Source organism: Theobroma cacao, chromosome 1 (genome assembly GCF_053813885.1).
Source record: "Theobroma cacao isolate CCN51 chromosome 1, ASM5381388v1, whole genome shotgun sequence".
In the NCBI taxonomy this organism is placed as follows: domain Eukaryota; kingdom Viridiplantae; phylum Streptophyta; class Magnoliopsida; order Malvales; family Malvaceae; genus Theobroma; species Theobroma cacao.
Genome location: NC_142639.1, coordinates 10,986,889 through 11,007,745, shown reverse-complemented (window position 1 = coordinate 11,007,745; position 20,857 = coordinate 10,986,889). Strand labels below are relative to the sequence as shown.

The 20,857-nt window shown below is 34.6% G+C and overlaps 2 protein-coding genes across 3 annotated transcripts; both read left to right on the top strand.

The window, feature by feature from the left end:
- Positions 1–1,212: 1,212 nt before the first annotated feature.
- Positions 1,213–9,568, top strand: LOC18612262 (putative protein S-acyltransferase 19). The gene is made up of 9 exons (XM_007048968.3): positions 1,213–1,742; positions 3,186–3,299; positions 3,637–4,035; positions 5,439–5,507; positions 5,641–5,712; positions 5,810–5,938; positions 6,033–6,113; positions 6,344–6,544; positions 8,021–9,568. Exons 1-9 carry the CDS (start codon positions 1,698–1,700, stop codon positions 9,104–9,106), a joined length of 2,196 nt encoding a protein of 731 aa, XP_007049030.3. The 5' UTR covers positions 1,213–1,697; the 3' UTR covers positions 9,107–9,568.
- Positions 9,569–12,357: 2,789 nt separating this feature from the next.
- POP2 (Pyridoxal phosphate (PLP)-dependent transferases superfamily protein) lies at positions 12,358–20,580 on the top strand. Of its 2 annotated transcripts, XM_018125004.2 has the most exons (19): positions 12,358–12,516; positions 14,404–14,540; positions 14,723–14,807; positions 14,948–15,020; positions 16,130–16,227; positions 16,431–16,523; positions 16,641–16,714; positions 16,805–16,843; positions 16,926–17,014; positions 17,093–17,169; positions 17,267–17,341; positions 18,070–18,117; positions 18,210–18,293; positions 18,385–18,472; positions 18,553–18,631; positions 19,074–19,164; positions 19,254–19,332; positions 19,511–19,626; positions 20,381–20,580. In XM_018125004.2, the coding sequence occupies exons 1-19, from the start codon at positions 12,475–12,477 to the stop codon at positions 20,459–20,461; spliced, it is 1,548 nt and encodes a 515-aa protein (XP_017980493.2). In that variant the 5' UTR covers positions 12,358–12,474; the 3' UTR covers positions 20,462–20,580. The 2 variants fall into 2 exon arrangements, with proteins under 2 accessions (XP_017980493.2, XP_017980506.2); XM_018125017.2 differs by lacking the exons at positions 12,358–12,516; positions 14,404–14,540; positions 14,723–14,807; positions 14,948–15,020 and adding an exon at positions 15,925–16,023.
- Positions 20,581–20,857: the final 277 nt, after the last annotated feature.

Here is a 20,857-nt window from a genome sequence, read left to right as displayed (position 1 = left end):
ATGTCGTACTTTAAAAATATATATTTTTATATAAATTTATTATTTTAAAATAAATAAAAAATAAATATTCAAATACAACTTGTCACGGATCTTACATCGGTAAGAAATAGGTAAATCTTGAGTATATAAATATGGGTTTTTTTTTTACCTATCAAGCATGTCTTTTGAATTGAAAACGTAAGTCTATGATTTTTTGGTTTATATAAATTCTATTTTTAAAGTTTAAAGTTGCATGAACTTGAAATTAAGTTTTGATATGTGACATAGCACACACGACAACTGCTTAGTTGTTATATATTTTTTTTTTTTTACATTTTTTAAAAAAAGTAAAAATATTAAGCAAACATAACCAAAGGAAGAGAGCTAAATTTTAAGCAATCCAAAATGTGTATTAAGTAGAGCTAGCTAAGCAGATGCTCCCTCTCCCTTTGCTGCCTTGTGTCCCCATTTTCTTTGCGGATAGGCCTCACCCTTCTACCTTTTCGTTCTTTCTTTCTCTTTTAAAAGACAAAATAGCTTCCTTGTAGACAAATCATACAGTCTTTACATAGTAATATAATGACTCAAATAATAAAAAAAAAAATAACATTCACCCAACTAATACATATTTATCAATAAAGTTACGAGCAAATATGGATAAAGACATTTAATTCAATGATTAATAATAATAATAATGGGATTAAAACTTTGTTAGAGAAGGTGCCATGAAGGACCTTATATTATACAATGAGAGGAGCAACGACTAAAGTTAGTAGACCCCCCTCCCCACTCCCAAAAAAAAAGGGAGGAATAAATGGTGGGATCCACCGTAACCACACCCAACATTAAATTAAACAAAATTTATTCCTTTTTCTTTATAATTTCTTCCCCAACACACCTAATACACCACGTGCTCACCTTCTTTTTCTTTTGTAACACTATCATATCCATTTGAAATTTATATACAGCAAGTGTTGATAGTAAAAGCTTATAGGATTACATTACATCACATCCTAAATGTACAACCTTTTCAATTTTAGTATCTCCTAAGTTTTATATTATTTTTTATTTAAATAATAATAATAATAATATATTTGGATCAAGAAATAAAATGAAAAAAATGTTTCTTCTTTTTCATTTCTATTTGAAAAAGGAAAATAGTATATAAGCTTTTTGGATATTCGTTGGAAGATATTATTATAGGTGGACGCAACACAGCGCCTCAACTCACCTCACGCGCACAGCACAGGCGCAGTATTCACATCTCCGTCAACGATTTTCTCTTTTGTCAATTTCTGTTTTTATTCTTTGTTTTTGTCCAACAGTTTTCACATTCTCTCTTCCTTTTCTTCACTCTGCCTTCCCTTTCGAGCTGGGCTGTTCCTTCTTTCTGTATTTTTGTTTCCTTCCTTAGCTTTATTGCTTCCCATTTCCTATTCTTATACTAAATACTACCTATGGCTTCTTGCTAACAAATTACTAACATTATCTCCCATTGTTTTTCTTTTAAATTTTCCCATTCTTTTCTTTTTTGGGTTCTTAATTTTTTACTTCGTTGCTAAGAGGTGAGGTCGCTCTTTTTCTCTTTCCGTCTCTCCCAAAACTGTTTTTTTTCCTTACTTTAATGAGAGTCTCTCTCTAGGGTCTCTTTCTTTTTGGTTAGGGTTTTGGGTTCTCAGTGTAGGGTGGGAGGGGTCTGAATCTTTTGAGGGGTAGCTATGGTGAGGAAACATGGATGGCAACTACCTGCTCACACCTTTCAGGTAATGAAACCTTTTTGGCTTATGCAAGTTATCCCACAAATGCTTCAAAGTTTTATTTTATCCATAATTTTCTATCTGTTTTTATTTTTGTTCTTAGGTGTTTACTGCTTGATTTTATGTGAATTGCCCCCAACTTAAATTTTTCCTCCAATTTAGTGGCAACATTTATTGCTAAAAATATTTATTTATTTATTTTGTACCTCGTGTTTTAGTTTGTTGAAATAGCACTGCCCTTCTTCAACTTGTTGGGTTGGCATGGCTCATTGTGTGTTTTCTGGTATTTTTCTGTCTTAACTCTGTGTAGTTTTTAACTCAAGGATTGATGCTTCGGGGGTTTGATTTTTATGAATTAATTCTGGCTTCAGGTAAATCGGTAAGGTAGCACCGGATTTTAGTAATGGTCACTTTCGTAACTGTATGGATGAGGGAAAACTAAAATTACTCTCGTTAAATATTCACATGGAAAAATGCTGGATTCCACAATTCTGACTTGTTCATTAGAATTGCTTATTGTCTTGCATTTGAAAATCATGCTTAAGAAAAGGGGGGAGAAGGAGAGAAAGCTCTATCCAACACCCAGAGCATGATTGGTGGGCTATCTCCTTTATAAAGAGTTGATCTCTGTGAGGTTCTTTCAGAACGTTTCCTTGCCTTCCTACACTGGCTTACTGTGAACATGTTCTTTAAGTCAAATCTAGAACGATGATATGAGGTTCTTCAACTAGTCCTGCTTTCTGCCAGCTTCTTTTGAACTTGTAAATAGCCCTGTCTCCATATGTTCCTTGAAGAAGGCTCTGATTTGGACACACTTTAATAGCGTTATCCAACTACCCAAAGGGTAGTGAAAGAAGAAGATGAACCATGCACATGTAAGGTAAACCAAGGGTCATTATTCAAGAGGTTGAGAGGTAGACATGTTTCTCAGTTTTAAAGTTGGTGACTGTTGGAGGGGGCCTTCGTGAGTGTATAACATCCTTGGGGTAGCCAACTATGTGTCTGGTCCTAATCCACAGGTCTGACCAGTGAGATACTTGATGACTAACATGCTTCTAGGCAGAATTCATTCATTTGGGTTGTCAAATATGTGTCTGATTAACAACTCTAGCTGAAGGCTCAAGCCCAGATTTCAAAGATTTTCTTTCCTTTTCCCTCCTTTTAAGAGAATAGGTCAAGTAAAATTTCCACCTATAGAAGCTGGAAACAGTAAAATATTTGAAAATTTTTCTTCAGTGCTATCGATGTTAGTTGTGAGATAATTATTGCTTTGCAGTCCCATGTTAATGGCACCTATCATATTGACATGTTAATTCTCAATTTTTTGCTTTTCAAATGGGCTATCTGTTCAATGTCTTATCCTTTAGTTGAATTTAGTGATCTCTATTTTTGAGTACTTATGAATCATCAAATTTTTTGGAAGTTGATCTTAACTTCTTGTTTTGATAGGTTGTTGCTATTACTGTGTTCTGCTTGTTAGTGGTTGCGTTTTATGCTTTCTTTGCTCCTTTCCTTGGAGGGCGCATCTGGGAATATGCTCTGGTTGCAACTTACTCACTGGTGGTACGTGAATTTGTTTGTTTATTTTACATTAGGTCTACAAGAAATCATTTATTGCCTCACATTTTTGCATGAAAGATCTAAATGGATTGCACATTTAGAACATTTTTAAGGGCCTGCTACTATATCACAATGGAGGATGCATTGCACCAATGTTTTTTTTTATCTATTTTAAGATGTAAGTTATTCTCTGCAATGAAGACTATCTGGTGCTTGCCCTGTCTGCAAATATTTTTGGTGAAAAAGAAATTGATTTCAGTTTTCATTCTGCATGAAGCAGTTTACAAACATAATCTTTGAATCTGATGTCATCTCCATTATTCTTGTGATGGCAATGCAGGCACTCCTTGTTTTTATTCTCTATGTCCGGTGTACTGCAATTAACCCTGCTGATCCTGGCATCATGTCAAAATTCAGCGGTGGAACAAACAAACTTGATATAAAGCATGGGTTATCAGTGAAGGATTTACCCAGAAAATTTGATGAATTTGGTAGTGGGATGCATTCATCCCCATCAACAGTTTCCAGAAGTTCCATAGCAGCACCAAACTCAAGTAAGAAAGGTTCAGTGGGGGATGCTGCAACAATAGATGTTCCAGCACAGTCTGCAACCTGGAAATTTTGTTGTATTGGAGGAATTTTTTGTGCCTTATTTGTTCATGAAGATTGCCGCAAACAGGATGGGGCTGCTGAGCAAGGCAGTGAAGATGCTTTGTTCTGCACCTTGTGTAATGCTGAGGTACTTTAGATCCCATTTTGACTTACCCTTTTTATTATATTAGATCAGCGCTAATTTGCCATCATTTTTACTAATTTTAACTTTCCATGGTGTCCTTAACATTCTTTTCCCTCCCAATAAATTTGGAAACTTGCTTTTCTCTTGTTCTTAATGCAATTGTGGAGTCGGGTAAGTTTTAAATCTAATGAAAGCTCGAAAGCTGGCACAGATGAAATTAATAGTTGTGACATCTTAGGTGGCACAATTGGATGTGTGCTAAGCCTACGTCAATTCAAGGGAAACAAAGAAAAAAGAAAAATTCATTTTGTTGTCAAGATTGTGAAAGTCTTATTCTCGAAAGAACTTGAAAGGTTAATTTCTAAACCTATGGTAGTTAACAAGATAAGATTTTTTCAAAACATTTTTTGTATCCTCCATTTTCTACGTTTGGCAGCACTCCATTCTTTGCAATACACCTTGAATCACCATTCACATTGTGGTCCATAATTTATGGTTGGATCCTACACATATGAATGGTGATGATGGCTGTATTAAAAGGTAATAGAGGGTATCTCAATCCCTGTTTACTACAAGATAAAGCTGTAAAACCTTGATAGCATTTAATTCTAGCTCTCAAATATCTTTAATTGTAGCTGTACAAGTTATAACTTAAATTAAAAAGAAATAAACCTCTTAAGAACTTTATTTTTGAAATTCTAATATTTTCTCCCACATCAAAATTTCTCAGCTTGGTAACATTCTTGAGTCAGGATCTATGTTGTTATGTTCAAATAAGGTGAAAAAAAAAACTACGTTTCATTAGCATGTTAATTGTTAGTTTTGTTAAACCTTATTAAAATATCCTTTCCCATCAGTTCATGCTGAATTAGTTGCATTCGTGATAGATAATGTGTATTTGGTCTAGCCAGCAGCACCACTATGCTCTATGTGTTTTCTCCACTACTCCCAGAATTTTCAGATCACATGCTTAGTCGCCAATCTTATCTACCACAACAATTTCACTGTGACTTCAGAGGCTATAAGGCGATTGCTTATGCTCTCCTCTCACAATGCTACTGCCAGATGAATTGTAAGGCAACCAACAAGTAAAGTAGATTGCAGAAAATTTAAAAGCTTGAACCAAATTAATAACATCCCAACAAATGAAACCAAAAAATATATGGGAACATATTGGTCTTTCTGGAGACTCAACTTTTGTTCTTTTACATTGATTACAATCTCGTACTGGTTTTCTGTTATACTAGTAATTCTTTTAACCGGGATAAACGTTTTTAATGTGATCTAGTGTTAAAGGGATCGCTTGAATATTATATCCAAAAAATTTTTGCTGATCAGGATCTGATGGGTTGGCAATATTTTAGCATGCCATTCTGTCTCACTTATGACTGATTTTTGTGGTGCAGGTGCGCAAGTTTAGTAAGCATTGTAGAAGTTGTGATAAATGTGTAGATGGTTTTGATCATCACTGCCGGGTAAATATTTTCATGTTGCTTTGAGTTTTCTTTTCAGTCATATTTGTCCAATAATATCTTTCAACTTCTTTTGGCTTTTGACATAATTTGGTTATTTGTTTATGGAAATTAATCTCCATATACGTGGCTGCAGTGGCTAAACAATTGTGTAGGACACAAAAATTATGTGACATTTATCTCTCTCATGGCCATCAGTGTTGTTTGGGTATGTTCTTTGTCAAGTGTTTGTTATTTAAAATTCATACTTGCCAAATTCTGATGATGCTTCTCTCTCTCTCTCTATATATATATCTGTGGTTCAGCTTGTTATGGAAGCTGGGGTTGGTATTGCTGTTCTTGTTCGTTGCTTTGTTAACAAGAAAGGCATGGAGACTGAGATTATTGATAGGCTTGGAAATGGTTTTTCTCGTGCCCCATTTGCAACAGTTGTGGTATATACCGTACCATATGCTGTGAAGCTGATGTCTGACACTGTCATTGTTGTTTTATCAGAAGTACTTAAGTTGGATTTTAAAATTTTTGTAGGCTGTATGTACTGCAGTTTCTATCCTCGCTTGTGTACCACTGGGTGAACTTTTCTTTTTCCACATGATACTGATCAGAAAGGTTAGTTGCCAAGAGATTTAGCATTGTTGTCATTTTTCTGGTGCTTTACTTTCTGGTTACAACTTAATAAAATTTGAAGAGACTTGCAATTATAGTTAGAGTTCCAGTAGTTTTGAAATTTCCGACATTTTGGTAACTGGATATAGTGGAAAATGTAAATAGAGTAGACTCATAGGGCAGATAATAAGGCAATTTCTGTAGCAATCCTTTTAACTTTTATGTGGGATCAGGGTATAACAACCTATGAGTATGTTGTGGCAATGAGAGCAATGAGTGAGGCACCGGCTGGAGCATCAGTGGATGAGGAACTGCCAAATATGATGTATTCTCCAACTGGATCAGCTACAACTGGCTTGAGTGGTGGAAGTTCTCTGGGCCTTCAGTACAAGGGTGCATGGTGTACCCCTCCTAGAGTTTTTGTAGATTATCAGGTACTGTCATTTAATATTTGCTTTATCATTTTGTTTGAATGAAACCGTAAGTGATCCAATCTAAGATTACATAATATGCATCAAAAATAGATCCTTTACTGAAATTTGAAGGTTTTTAGACCTCGAGTATTTATCAGTTGAGGGCTAGGTTGTGTGGCCTCGCCAAGTAGCATATAAGAATGTGTATGAAATTGTAGAAAGGAAGAACTATCAAATGAAGAAGTCTCTCATTTACTGAGGTGGCTATTCCTTTAACGTTGAACTTTGTTAAAGATGCTTCCTAGAAGTAGAAAGAAAAATCTCCTATGCCAGAGTTCCTCTCTGCTCGTTTATGATTTTCTTTTAGATAAAACATTAACTCCTTTATGCTTCAATTACAAGATACTCTGTCCTACTCTTTAAGTATTTGTTTCAACCTTATATAGAGGTTTACTTTTTTTTTCTTGTCACAATAAAGTTTTGATCTCCCTTTCTGAAAGGAGCATAGCACATAAGAAAATTGTGACTTGGCTTCATATGGAGAATAGCAGCCAGCTTGAAGTGTCTTCTTTGTCAGCATATCTATCACTTCTAAACGCTCTTGCCTTTCTTGCTTTACTTTTGGGTTCTTTTTTTTTTTTTTTTATGGTATAAAATGTAGAGTAGAACAATTAGGACTAACTGGACCTAGTTAAGCTCAAAATTAATATTTCCTCACTCCTTTTTTTTTATTGATTTACTTCTTCCTCCTGTCCCCCATTCCTACTCCCCTGGATTTATTTTCATGAATATTTTATCCGACAGTTTTTGCTTTTGTGAACCTTAAATTGTTTGGGAACCCTAGTGAAACATTTGCTGGAATATCCTCCCTCGTTCCTTAAACACCTTGATCCGGATTATTATTCTACACATCATGGCAGTGGCAGAGTTTTTAAACACGACAAGTGGGGTTAGATGGTTGCCATATCTCCATTTAATTATTAATTGATTAATGAATTATCATAGATATACCATAATAAGACATGTGTCAACCCTCTATCCCCACTTAGGGGATTTAAAAACTCCATCATTGGTGTATAGGATGATTTTTCATCCTTTGCATTTTTTTTTAACCACTATAATCTCCTTAGGGGTGTCAAGTGTTCGCTTCCATATTTAATCTCCGATAGTATTTAGATGTAATCAAATTTTGAAATGAGGCTCATTTCACTTTGTGCCATTCAATATATCTATCAACTCAACCATAGTTTCTAATCATTCTTCCATACGACAAAAGGGTCTTTAGCACTTAAATAGTTGCATAAATTTGTTCATTCATTTGACAAGTTTTTCTATCCCTTTTTATGATCATTAATTTGACCATACCTTCTTGGAAGTGGATTATTCCAGAGTCTCTGGTTTGACTCCAGGAGTGGGTCAACTTTTGCATCTATGTCAATTTGTATATTTGTTGTATGACTGATGACTTAAAACTTCTGTTGGATATGGCTGCATCAGGACGAAGTTGTGCCTCATTTGGAGCCTGGAATGGTCCCATCTACTGTTGATCCGGATGCAGCTGGTTTTGCAGAAAGAGGGAACAAGGGACCCAAAAGGGCCGTTCGTATTAGCGCGTGGAAGCTTGCAAAGTTGGATTCTAATGATGCCATGAGGGCAGCGGCCAGAGCAAGAGCATCTTCTTCTGTTCTACGGCCTGTTGACAACCGTCGTTTAGCAGATCCTGAACTTAGTTCCAGTGGCAACATGAGCATTAGAAGTAGCGTTAGCACAGATACAGGTGCAAATAAAGAGATAAAGAATGACCATAGATTATCTCCATTTGGAAACTCTTTTGCTCCAAGTCAAGGTAGCCGTGATGAGTATGAAACAGGAACCCAAAGTGTAAGTAGCTTCAGCAGTCCAAGCCACATTCATGAGTCAGTCACACTTAGCCCTCTGCCACAAACTCAAGCTTTGGGTCGTCTTAATACAGCTACCTCAGTTCCTGGCATTCCTGATCATACCATAACGTCTAAGGCAGCTTTTCCTGCTATCAACAATCCCATCACACATGCGTCATCAGGATCTGATGAAAAGATAATGCATAAGGGTGGAATTGGTGATCCATTGTTGCTTTCAGCCCCTGCTGCTTCTCTTCTTCGAGATGTCAAAAGGACATCTGTTGTCTGGGATCAAGAAGCTGGTAGGTACATATCAGTCCCTGTCTCAGCAACAGAAGCTCGGAATAGATCATCCATGCAAATAGGCTTGCCAAATTCTAGTGGAGAAACTAGTATGCAGGTCAGAAGGGTGGTTTTCCCACCACAGGAGTCTTCTTTGGCAGCAAAGGCTCCAGTGCAACAGGCAGAGAAGCTATTATATACAGGAGACTCTATTTTCTTTGGTGGCCCACTTTTGAGTGTTCCAGTTAGAGATAGTTTGAGAAATGATAAGGGTTTGGGTTCAAGGGAGGCTCAAGAAAGAGTAGCTCTAAACTTGCCTCGAGAGTCTAGATTCAAAAGGGATTCGGTCTCAAACCAACTTCCTGTGTTTGTCCCTGGGGGTTTCGAGCACAACTCTGCATCGCATTCTGGTTTAAAGTAGCTTTCACTTTGACTCCTAACAAAGTTTCTGTACAACTTTTCCTCAAATCATCAAGATTAATGGTGAAAGAGTAATGGAAATTGATGAAACCTCTCAGATGAGCTACTTGTGCATCGGAACCTTGCAATTTTGGGCTATTGCAAACTAGATTACTTTGCATGGTTCAAGAGGTATCTTCTCAAATGAATTATATGACTTGACACTTCGGCTTGTGGTGAAATTTGTAAAGTGAGGTGATGTCAAGAGGTGAGTCTCTGTGTGTGTGTGTGTGTTTAAACTGGGCTAGTTCTACATTGCAATTGCATTTTTAGCTATTTTAGAACCAAGCTTCATTGGTGGCTTATCAATAATTTATTTGTCAAACTTCAATTCACCTTTTGTTTATGTTGCTTACAGGGATTTGATAATTTGTATACTAAATTGAGCACCTTGATTTAGGGTAATACAAGTTGATTCTGAGTATGCTACGCCCAATATGATTAATTACTGAAATCTGGTTTGTCCCAACCACTCCTTCCTCTGGACAGCCCTTTACATGTGCAGGAAAGGAAAGGAAGTCCCAATAATTGATTCTTGTTATTGGTTAAAAGAATCAAAACCTAGATTAGATTGAGATGATAGTCATTGAACTCAAATGCTTTAGTTTCAGATGTGTTGCTGCATAATTGGAGGGTTTAGGCTTTGATCTGAAACTCACTATTTCGATGTAAATAAATAGTAATTCTTGATCGGCATTGTTTGTTGGAAAGTTGCAAAAGAGTATGACAGTGAACAACTGTTTGTAACCCCCCATTATTATGCCAGGTAGATTATCCAATTTGGGTTGTTAGCTTTTACCCAATAAGATCATCTTTTGAAATCTTTGCTTAATCTCAACATGCTTGAACCTCAAAAGCAGATCAAGGCACTCAAACTAGACTGATAACAGGATTTTTTTTTTCTTTTTAAAGCATTTTGTCCGAAATTGACCAAAAATTAGAAAAAAAAATATATAAAAAAAGAGGAAATTGAACGAAAAATAAAAATCTTAATTTCAGTTTGAATCTAATTCCAGAAAACCAATTTAAATCAAACTCTAAAATCGAAGAAAAAGAATCTGAAATAAAGACAAACGCGTTGGGTGTAACCACAAGACATCCACAACCACAGGAAAACAAAAAAACCCACACAATCCAGGAGCAAAGAAAGTCCAGAGAGAAATCGGTGTGGGTGCAAATAAAAGAGTTTCTTCGGCTCTCTAGATTTTGGAAGATCTTGGTTCAGTTTCAAGGAAAGGTCCGTAAAGATCGAATTGTAGCTTGGGCTGTGTTTGGGTTTTCATATTAAGTTTAATAAGGTAAGTTATTTCTTTATTGTTTTGTTTCTTTTAGTTATTTTGATTTTTCTTTCTTCTAATTTTTTATTTTATTTGTTTATTTTGTTTTCATATACTTGTTAAATTTTTCTTTCTAAAAAAGTAAATCACAATTTTTTAAAAACCATAGAAATAGGATAGAATAGAATAGAGTAGGTTTTAATCATAAATTTTAATTAATTAAAATCCATAATTATTAAAAAATAAATCTTTTAAATGAAATTTTTTAAAAATTGTTACGAGTAGTACATTTTGCACAGTAAAAGTAATTATGACCGCAAATAATTTTATAAAAAGATTTGTTTTTAACTAATTATTATAAACGTGAAACAATAATAATATAAAATATTGGTAAATCAGGAATAGAGTCACTACTTTCATATGTTTATGTCATACTTATTTAATTTTAAACAAAAAAAAAATTCTCCAACAATGAAATCTCAACAATGTTATAAGTGTTAACTTTGAAAGAATTTGTATTTCAATACTAAAAGGATTTTATTTATTTCAAATAAAAAGTAAGATAAAGTAAAATAACAAAAACAATAAAATAAAAGTAGAAAATAGGTGAATAATTTAAAATTAAAAAGTTTTTGAATTTGAATAACATGGTAGTATCCTTATGGCATCATACATATGAATCACAATTCTTTCACTAGATGTCTTACAGTTTTTCCAGAAGCAATCACCAGAACTTTTATATGGAGTTGATGATTCAAAGAAATGTTACATTATTCTGCATATTTACTAATAAAATTTGTGGACATAGATTCCATTGCCTTGATCAGCTTCAGCTCAGAGGACACAAGATATTTTGATGGGGTCCAGCCAAAAGGTACGATGGTATCCAACCAAAGGTGGAAATGGACTTAGGCTTTGCACATGATGTCAACGTCTCTCATTTATTGGGGGCAGTGGGCAGTCAGTCTCTAGTCACTAACCACTCACTCTGTATGATTGCGACACCATTTTACATTGCATTTACCACTTTTTTTGCTTGTTAAATCATCACGTTGCTTCTGCATCCTGTGGCTCCAGATTTTCTTTGCCTGCTGGTCTGGTACGACTTCGTTTTCTGCCGTCTTTCCTTGTTGCATCCATCCACATTTTAATACTGCTTTCGATCTGTTTTTGGATTTAGGAAATAAATAGAAAAGATTTTTATGTTTACATTTTGCAAGGAATACCGTAGTGACGATGAGAAACACGTCAATGGTGGACTTTGCCACTCACGGGAGACAAAATTGTGGCGGCTCCAAAACTTTCGCCTTTTGCTTCTCTTCTTTCTATTTCTTGATTAAATTTCTATAACAAAACAATTCCAATTTGAAAACTCTCTCTTATGGATAAGATCTGAATAAGTGCCACATTTTACTAGTTTTAATTTATTGTTTTCTATTATTAATATAGTAATTTTATTATTAACATTATTAAGACATGATCATTTTAATTTCATTCATATGTTAATAAAAGGAAAAATCTTTCAAGATTTAAATATTATGTTAATAGAATTCAAAACGTGATACTAGAGATTTGGAGTTTGAATTCGAATCTCTAATTAGAAAATATTCTTACGTCCAACAGTGAGTCAATTAATATTTAATAGAATTTATTGTCTTCCTTACTAGAATGGGAACAGTTACAATTTCCAAAGAAGGTTTAATTGTCTTTGTGATTTACCGCAATAAGGAGATTCTATTAACAAAAATCATTGATGGCCAAGAATTGAGTTTAAATTTTCTTTTCCAAATAGAAAAAAAGTGCTTTTTGGCAAAGAATTATCTAAAAAATAAATAATTGGGTAGATAATTAAGGAGAGAAAACAGTAGGAATCTTATCTTAATTTGACAGGTTGGCCTAGTTGTTTACACAGGAGGCTACTCCATGTAAAATCAAATCAACCATAAATAAATAGCGAATGAGGCTATCGGAGGCTTTCATTGTCTTCTTCTTACAACACTGTCTCCTTTGTACTTTTCTTCTTTGCATGTTCTTTTCTTAGATAAAAGAAAAAATGGTGCCCAACAGTTTCCTTCGATCAACTCTCAAACTCCAGGTTCCAAATTCTTCAATACCCTTACTTCACTCTTTCTTTAAAATTGTCTCTTTTATATTGTGGTCTACTGTTTGATCAGCCTTTTTGCTTAAAAAACCAGTCTTGATGTTTTTTTCTTACATGTTTGGATCATGATCAGGGAACCCATTTTTCTCTTCTTCTGATTCAACCAATTTTTCATTCTTTTTAGATTCCCAGATGTAAAGTCTTTGGTTTTGTTGCTGAGAAATATTGATAGAAGAACAAGTTTTGATTACTTTTTTTCTGTCTTATTTTATGTCGCTGTCATGGTTTGTCTGCTTTCTTGGAGCTTTAGAATTTTCAATGTTTCCGCCTTTATGAATCAGTTGATTTTTTTTTTTTTAATAATTGGGGGCGGGGAATTTGAACCCTATTCTTTAGGTAGGGATAATGCATCAACCAATGAGTCAAATGTGGTGTTTATTGATAGCATCTTTTGAATTCTTTAGAATTAAAAATTACAACCTTTTTCTTTTGGATCCACTTTTATGATCAGTTTTGTTTGTTCGCTTTTAGCATCAGTTAGTCAAAAATGCTAAAGGGAATATGATCAGATATAATAAAGAAATCAAGAAAGAGAATCCTATTTGTTGAGTAGTGTGCTGCTCTACTGAACCCACTATCTCTTTTTTCCAAGATTTTTACTCCACCTGTAATTTTAGGTTCTGTTTGCCTTCTGAGAAAATACTGACGTACATCAGTGTTATTCTGGTTAACATAGTCATTCCATACTCTGGTTCCTTGATTTTGGATCAGTTATTACCGTCATGTCTCGTCCTTGTGAATTCATTGGAATGCTGACTTTGTTTAATCAATACATTCTTTCGTTGCATTCATTTTCTTCAGTATGTTGCAGTGTTGGGGCTTTAGTGAGTGAAAGATGGAAACCAAAGTATAAATTGCATTTTTCCATTTTTTAGTATTTCTAGATTAAACTAATAAATCACTTTATTAATTGTAATTAACATATTTTGCTCATTGAAATTGATTTTTTTTAGTTTTAGCAGTATCCATGAAGAATGTAAGCCTGAAGGACATATTTCTCCTTTAGATCTTGCATTTCCTTGGCAACCAAATTAGGGATAACTGAACCTTGAAGTTATACTGTAAAATAATCTATTTTAGTGAAAATTGGATGAATTTATGAGTATAGTTCAAAAAAAAAAAAAAAACTGAGATTTTTACCTTTCTGCTCTCCCTAGTTGCTATAAATTTATTCTATTACCAATTATAGAATATATACATTGAGAATCTATTTTGTTATTTACCAACTTATTATGTGTCTATTTGTTGACAAGGAAATTGTTTCCCTGGTAAAAATGTGAATCCCCTCCCCTTCCCCTGAATGCTCACATATGCAAAAATTCAGCAAAGAATAGAAAACAATTTGTAATAGGATTTCTGATGAGTTGGATGTTTTTGAAATTTTTCATTTGGTTACTGATATCTATACTGGGAAAAGATAAAAATTCATTATTAAACTTTGGGGAGACGGGAATTTGAAATTGGGATATCAAATTTAGATGTAAGGTGTGGCTACCATCATTTGGATGTTTTTGAAATTTGTCATTTGGTTACTGATATCTATACTAGGAAAAGATAAAAATTCATTATTAAACTTTGGGGAGACTGGAATTTGAAATTGGGATATCAAATTTAGATGTAAGGTGTGGCTACCATTATTGAAAGAATCAGGAACGGTAACAGAATGAGGTTTAGGTCTACTTTTGGTCATGTAAAATATAAACATATACAAAACTTAGTGGAACAATATCTACTAGATTTTTCTTTTTCCTTTTGTTTTTTGTATTGTAGGCTATTATTGATTTTTCAGCCATCATATGCTTTCTCCCTTCCTATTTACAGCTTGGTTCATATATAAAAAATGCTGCTGCATACAGAAGTTTCATGGACCAATCACCTAAGGGTCCATTACTGGCCAGATTATATAGTACAGAGCCATCTTTGCAGAAGGAAGATTCAGATTTGAAGGATGGTAATGGGTATGTGCATTTTAGGTGTCAGTATTTAAACCTTTGTCCATGTTTGTCTCAGTCCATATATGTTTGTCCCTTGTTTGTGCTGTTGTGTCAGATTGTGGATACCTTAGTTTGTGAATATAGAAAAGAAATGCTTGCTATATTGATACATATGTAGGTTTGTATTAATCTATCTCCTTCCTCAGGTTTAAGGGGCATGATATGCTGGCCCCATTCACAGCTGGGTGGCAGACCACTGACTTGCATCCTCTGGTTATTGAAAAGTCTGAGGTATGTAAGGTTTTATTGTTTTACTTATCTAAAATTGTTTAGGTGAATGAACTCAACTCAAGAGATGTTCATTCTTCTTTTTCTAAGGCTCCTCTTGTTCCCTCTGTCATATAACTTATTCAATTTTGATCAATGGGCAGGGTAGCTATGTTTATGATGTCAATGGGAGAAAGTATCTGGATACTCTGGCTGGTCTATGGTGTACAGCATTAGGTATTGATAATCTCTCAGCTCTATCCCTCTCCCACTCATTGAGTATTCTCTATCACTGCTTTTAGCTCATCTCGACTTATAATATTTGTAAATTTTGATTGACTAATCGAGTTCAGAATCTTGGTAATTGAGTTACTCTCTGATTTCTTCTGTTTGCGCTGCTGGTCATTGCATTGGAATGCTTCGACTTGTGGATGTTGGCTGCTCCCATTGTGGTTGATGTCTCTGCCATCTCCTTTTTTAATCATGGTTATTGCTTTTGAGTGGTTGGTGAAGGTTTATTGTGAATATCGTTTGCTGTGCTGGAATGTTTATTGATTGTATAGATGTATTGGTATATTTATTGTCTCTTGTGACGGTTTTGGTGCTGTTTATAGCTGGGTTACAGGCTGAGAGTTTCTTTTCTGGTGATTGTTATTTGTTTGGCTCCCAGTTGGGTGGTTTTTGTGTATAGAGTTTTTGAGATCATAGATGCAGGATTGTATGTTAATGTGAGTCTTTTGTAGGTCTCGTTCATGAAACTTTATCTAACATTTGTATCCTTGCTGTGAATCAATGATATTCATACATTTAAAAAAAATTTATTTATTAATGAAATCTAAGCCCACTTTAATGGGTGGGAGTAGCTTCAAATAGAGCGCTAGTAATAGCTTTATTAGCATCTCACTTTTTTGGTTTATTAAATTATTGCTATCAAAATTTTTTCTCCCTAATGCTGTTGCAGTTGGGTCTATACTTTAATTAATAAAGACCATATGTGGATATACACATATCATGTTGTTTGCATCCCACATAATGTATGTCTGCATTTGAGTTTACTTGTGCTATTTAGAAGGTGACGTATCCTGATTAGGCATTCTTTATTTGTTGTTCATGCACAAACAGTGCAAATGTACCAGTAGTAGAGTTAGACCTTGCAACTTCTCAGTTGTATTTGCATTCCAGGAGTATGACTGTTAAATCAGTTCTATGCCTATTCTACACGTCCAGTCCACCTTCATGTGTACGTTATGTGTTTTTTTTAGATTCAGAAGGAAATGAACCTATTGCTGTATTTGTGAGCAGAAGAATTTCATTCAGTTCCTTATGCAAATGCTAAATTTTTGCAGGGGGAAATGAACCTCGACTTGTGGCTGCAGCAACTGATCAATTGAATAAATTGCCATTTTATCATTCCTTTTGGAATCGTACCACAAAACCATCACTGGTATTCTTGATGTTCTTAATTCCCATGATTTCATCCACCCAATGCAATTTTTTTTTTTTTTGAATCACTCACTCATTAAGTTATGTTAAGTTCTGCATAATACATTTTATTGTTCGGCTTCTACCTTTCTAGAATAGCCATTGCTTCTGTGTTTGTTATTACAAAATAAACAAGGGGTATCTTCTGAAAATATTGATCTACAGGATCTTGCAAAGGAACTTCTTGGAACTTTTACTGCAAGGAAAATGGCAAAAGTCTTCTTTACAAACAGTGGATCTGAAGCAAATGATACTCAGGTATTTTTACAAGCAGGCATTCATATCAGTAATGAGTATAATTTGGTGATCGATATAAACTGAAAAAGTGGTGAAGTGGTGCTTGCTGATGTTTGATTTTCTTCAATTGTTGTGTAGGTGAAGCTCGTTTGGTATTATAATAATGCACTTGGAAGACCAAATAAGAAGAAATTTATTGCTCGGGCAAAATCGTAAATTACAACTACTCAATCAATACTGTTTTTAGTACTTGTCTTTGTGTTATGTTTTGATCATCCTTTCTCTTTTGTTAAATTTGCCAGATACCACGGTTCAACTTTGATATCGGCTAGTCTTTCTGGGTAAAAGTTGCTTTATTGGTAAAAATGTTGCTACTTAGTGTTTGAAATCCTTGAGTTCTTAAAAATTAGATCACCGTTACAGACTTCCTGCTCTACATCAAAAGTTTGACCTGCCAGCACCATTTGTGTTGCACACTGACTGCCCTCATTATTGGCGCTATCATCTACCAGGTTTTCATTTTTACCAATCTTTTCTGAGATATTCTTTTAAACGTTTTAAGTGATAGCCATCTTTTATTCATCTCTTAGGTGAGACGGAGGAGGAGTTCTCAACCAGATTAGCCAATAATTTAGAGAATCTTATTCTGAAAGAGGGCCCAGAGACGGTAATGCTATCTAACATTTTTTTGACTTGAAATGGAATGCTTTTGCAACTAGAAGGGGTTGTTTGTGTCGCTGACCTAGAAGGTTTGTTCATCTCAGATTGCTGCATTTATTGCTGAGCCAGTGATGGGGGCAGGAGGTGTTATACCTCCTCCTGCTACTTATTTTGAAAAGGTGAGTTTTAATAGCCAATCATCATTATACACTTGGAATAACTATTATGTTTGCTTTCTGATCTCATGAGCAATTAAACATGTTTTTCCTGATTTACTAGAATACATCGGAAATTGTATGCTGGCACAACTTTGTTTGAGGCATCCAAGTGCATTCATAATTTACTGCAAATTTTCATTTTCTCTACCATGGTTTCTGTCATCATGTCTGATAGGATTCTGACCTGCAACCTTCCACCCATGTTTGTCCTCCCTGGACCAACCTGTTCCAAGTGAAATTCTACTAGTTTCAGGTCTAAGATTCTACAATAGAACAGGTCAAATTGATTGGACTTGTCGTAGCTTTTAAATGTAATTTTGTTTGCTGCAGTTCAACTTTAATTACAAAATACCCTTCATGGCATAGAAATTGTCTAGACCTACCCTTAGGAAGCAAAACTCAAAGTTCTTTTATGGTAGTTCAAGGTGTCTATAGCCCTTTCTCTGGAACAATAACAAAACCCTGCTTCACTGAGCATTTTTGAAATGGTGTTGAAGTTGTTATATGCTCTAAAGTCAGTTAGCTTCTTGATTATGATGCTTCAATGTGGAAAATAGGCAAAGTTATGGTGATGTTGCATTTGAGCAATGTAATACATGTTTATTTTAGCTCTGTATTATTTTAGCATGCAATGTCTTATAAAATTTCTCTGCAGTTTTTACTAATGTAGCATTTCAAATATCATGCAGATACAAGCTGTTGTAAAAAAATACGACATACTTTTTATTGCAGATGAGGTATTTGACTATTTCTTTGCCCATATTACCAACGTGTTTTTAGAAACCTTTTAATTGTTGGTTCTTAAGCTTGCTTTTTGTGCTTGCTTTAGGTTATTTGTGCTTTTGGAAGGCTTGGGACAATGTTTGGATGTGACAAGTACAATATTAAACCAGATCTTGTTTCATTAGCAAAGGTGAAGTTGTAACAAAATATTCAGGTGTAACATAGGCTTGGGCCCTGAGATAATTCTCATCTTTCTGCATATGCTGGTATTTGTTACACAGGCCCTTTCTTCAGCATATATGCCCATTGGTGCAGTCATGGTGAGCCCTGAAGTTTCAGCAGTCATTTATTCTCAAAGCAACAAACTTGGTATGTTAATAATACTCATTAAAAAGCATGTATTTATATTCATTTTTTTTTAGTGCCTTGTCTAATTTCACTCATTTCAGGTTCTTTCTCTCATGGATTCACCTACTCTGGGCACCCTGTATCCTGTGCTGTCGCAATTGAAGCACTGAAGCTCTACAAGTGTGTTCCTTACTGTCTCTAAATATAAAATATAAAATAATTTCAAAATGTTTGGATTGCAAGCATTAAATTCTTTACATTTGTTATTTTGTGGAGTAGTTAAATTTTGTATCAAGTATCTTAGAGTAAGTTTTGCGTTGAATCCTCAAGTTATCTTAGAAGGCACTTGGTTCTCCCTAAGAACAATAAAGATGGGTGAATTGTTCATGTTATCTTGAAGGCACATAACCCTAATAATAACCAAAGAAAACCATAACGAAAAGGTCGCAAGGATTATTTCTTCGGGTTGTGTACTGATTAAGAAGTCATTCTAGATAAATTTGTTTCATCGCTCATCTTTCAGCAGTACATTCATAACCTGCAAAAAATGTTAAGACATGTTCTGACCCTTGTTCTCATGTTGCATATAATACTGCCTGAAGTCTACTTCACATCCTTGCAGGGAGAGAAATATTGTTGAGAAAGTGAAGCGTATTTCTCCAAGGTTTCAAGATGGTCTCAAATCCTTTTCTGATAGTCCTATTGTTGGAGAGGTACATTCTGCCATTGAAGTATCCAGTATATATAGTAGAATGTTTAGTAACCATGAGATATTAAATTGTAATCCTCTTTTATTCTGCAGATCCGAGGTACTGGCTTAATTCTTGGTACAGAGTTTACGGACAACAAGTCACCTAACGATCCATTCCCTCCTGAATGGGGCAAGTTCTGCTTTCTCTTATTGTTTACTCTATTATGTGATAAAGCTACTTATTTGTCTTATCTGCATGCTTAGGGATTTGAGTTGCCAAATTAATATAGAGGCAATTGGGGGTGTATCTTTATGGTTTCTTATCTTGGTGTTCCCTGTTGACAAATTATTGATGATTTCCACAACAGGAATTGGTGCATATTTTGGAGCACAATGTGAGAAGCAAGGAATGCTAGTACGTGTTGCAGGTGACAACATAATGATGTCTCCATCCTTTATAATTACTCCTGAAGAGGTTGATGAAGTAAGTTTGACAATCTTACTTGTATCTGCTGAATTGTCTAGAAATTCTATGAGTATATTTTTGCAATTTCCTTGTCGTGATTTCCCAGCAGTTATTTTTAGGGGGTGTTTGAGTGGAATTTACTTCATGTGAACATGAGTTTAGCATCGCATGACAATTGGAAGGTTTTGACTTGTTTAGAAATTAATGAATAAAAACTAACTTCCTGCTGTGGCGGTCCAATACTATGTCATAGGATTGACAACACATATGGATTTGTAGGAGACGAGAGAAATGATGGGAAAGAAGCTACAAAAATCAATTTAACGTGAAAATGAATTTCTTGGTAGTTTTTGGAAATGAGAAGTGGTATGACAAGAAATGAGGTTATTCTATATATATAAATAGAACTTTTTATCCTTGTAGTCATGAATTTAAGGCATATATTTGGAAAAATTTGCTTTAGGTAGTCATGTTTCTCTCTCAAATCTTCCACTGTTGGAAGGATTTGAAGTTCGGGTAGGAGAGAAAGGAACATAGTTTGTAAGGGATAATATAATTTCTCTTCTTTTCGCTCCTCCCTTAATTTTGATATTCAAATTAATGATATTTCTGTACTTTCCTTCTCCCATTTTAATGTTGGTAACCCCATGAAGGGGATGGTTATTTTGACTTGGTATACCCATTTCTGGACTTGCATGCACTTGTTTCCTGTCCTTTGTTCCTCTTCTAGCTGTTGTTACAATAGAAGCCTGAAAATGTTGACTTTGTACAGTTAATAAGCAAATATGGGAAAGCATTGAAGGCAACTGAAGAGAGGGTGAAGGAACTCAAGTCCCAGCAGAAGAAACAGTGAAGAGTTTTTGTTTGATGATGGTGAAAAATGTGTAGGCTTCATCTAAAGCAAAAGCTATTAAACAGTTGTGACTGCTACTTGTGTGAGATATCTGGTCAGCAGCTTTTCTTTTTCTGTTATACCCTTGTACGCTATCCTCTATTTTACTTTGAATCTTGCTTTCTGCCCACCTATCATTAATATTTAAAAAATTATAAATAAATAATTATATTAAAAATCAATTGATATAACTTTTTTTTCTAATTTTAATGTTTGACCATTTTCGTATTTTAACATTAACGATGTCTTTGACTTAATGAATAACATAATAAATTTAATTGAACAAACAATTTGCATAACATTGATGACGTTTCAAATATAAATATTCAATATTGAAGTGGTTGAAAATATATTTGT

Excerpts from the sequence above, each read along its gene's own strand:
- POP2 (XM_018125004.2), top strand. The coding sequence starts at position 12,475 with ATGGTGCCCAACAGTTTCCTTCGATCAACTCTCAAACTCCAG. Across the intron at positions 12,517-14,403 it reads GATCAACTCTCAAACTCCAG|CTTGGTTCATATATAAAAAA; the intron begins GTTCCAAATTCT and ends TCCTATTTACAG. Across the intron at positions 17,170-17,266 it reads TGAAAGAGGGCCCAGAGACG|ATTGCTGCATTTATTGCTGA; the intron begins GTAATGCTATCT and ends TGTTCATCTCAG.
- LOC18612262 (XM_007048968.3), top strand. The coding sequence starts at position 1,698 with ATGGTGAGGAAACATGGATGGCAACTACCTGCTCACACCTTTCAG. Across the intron at positions 3,300-3,636 it reads TTGCAACTTACTCACTGGTG|GCACTCCTTGTTTTTATTCT; the intron begins GTACGTGAATTT and ends ATGGCAATGCAG. Across the intron at positions 5,939-6,032 it reads CCCCATTTGCAACAGTTGTG|GCTGTATGTACTGCAGTTTC; the intron begins GTATATACCGTA and ends AAATTTTTGTAG.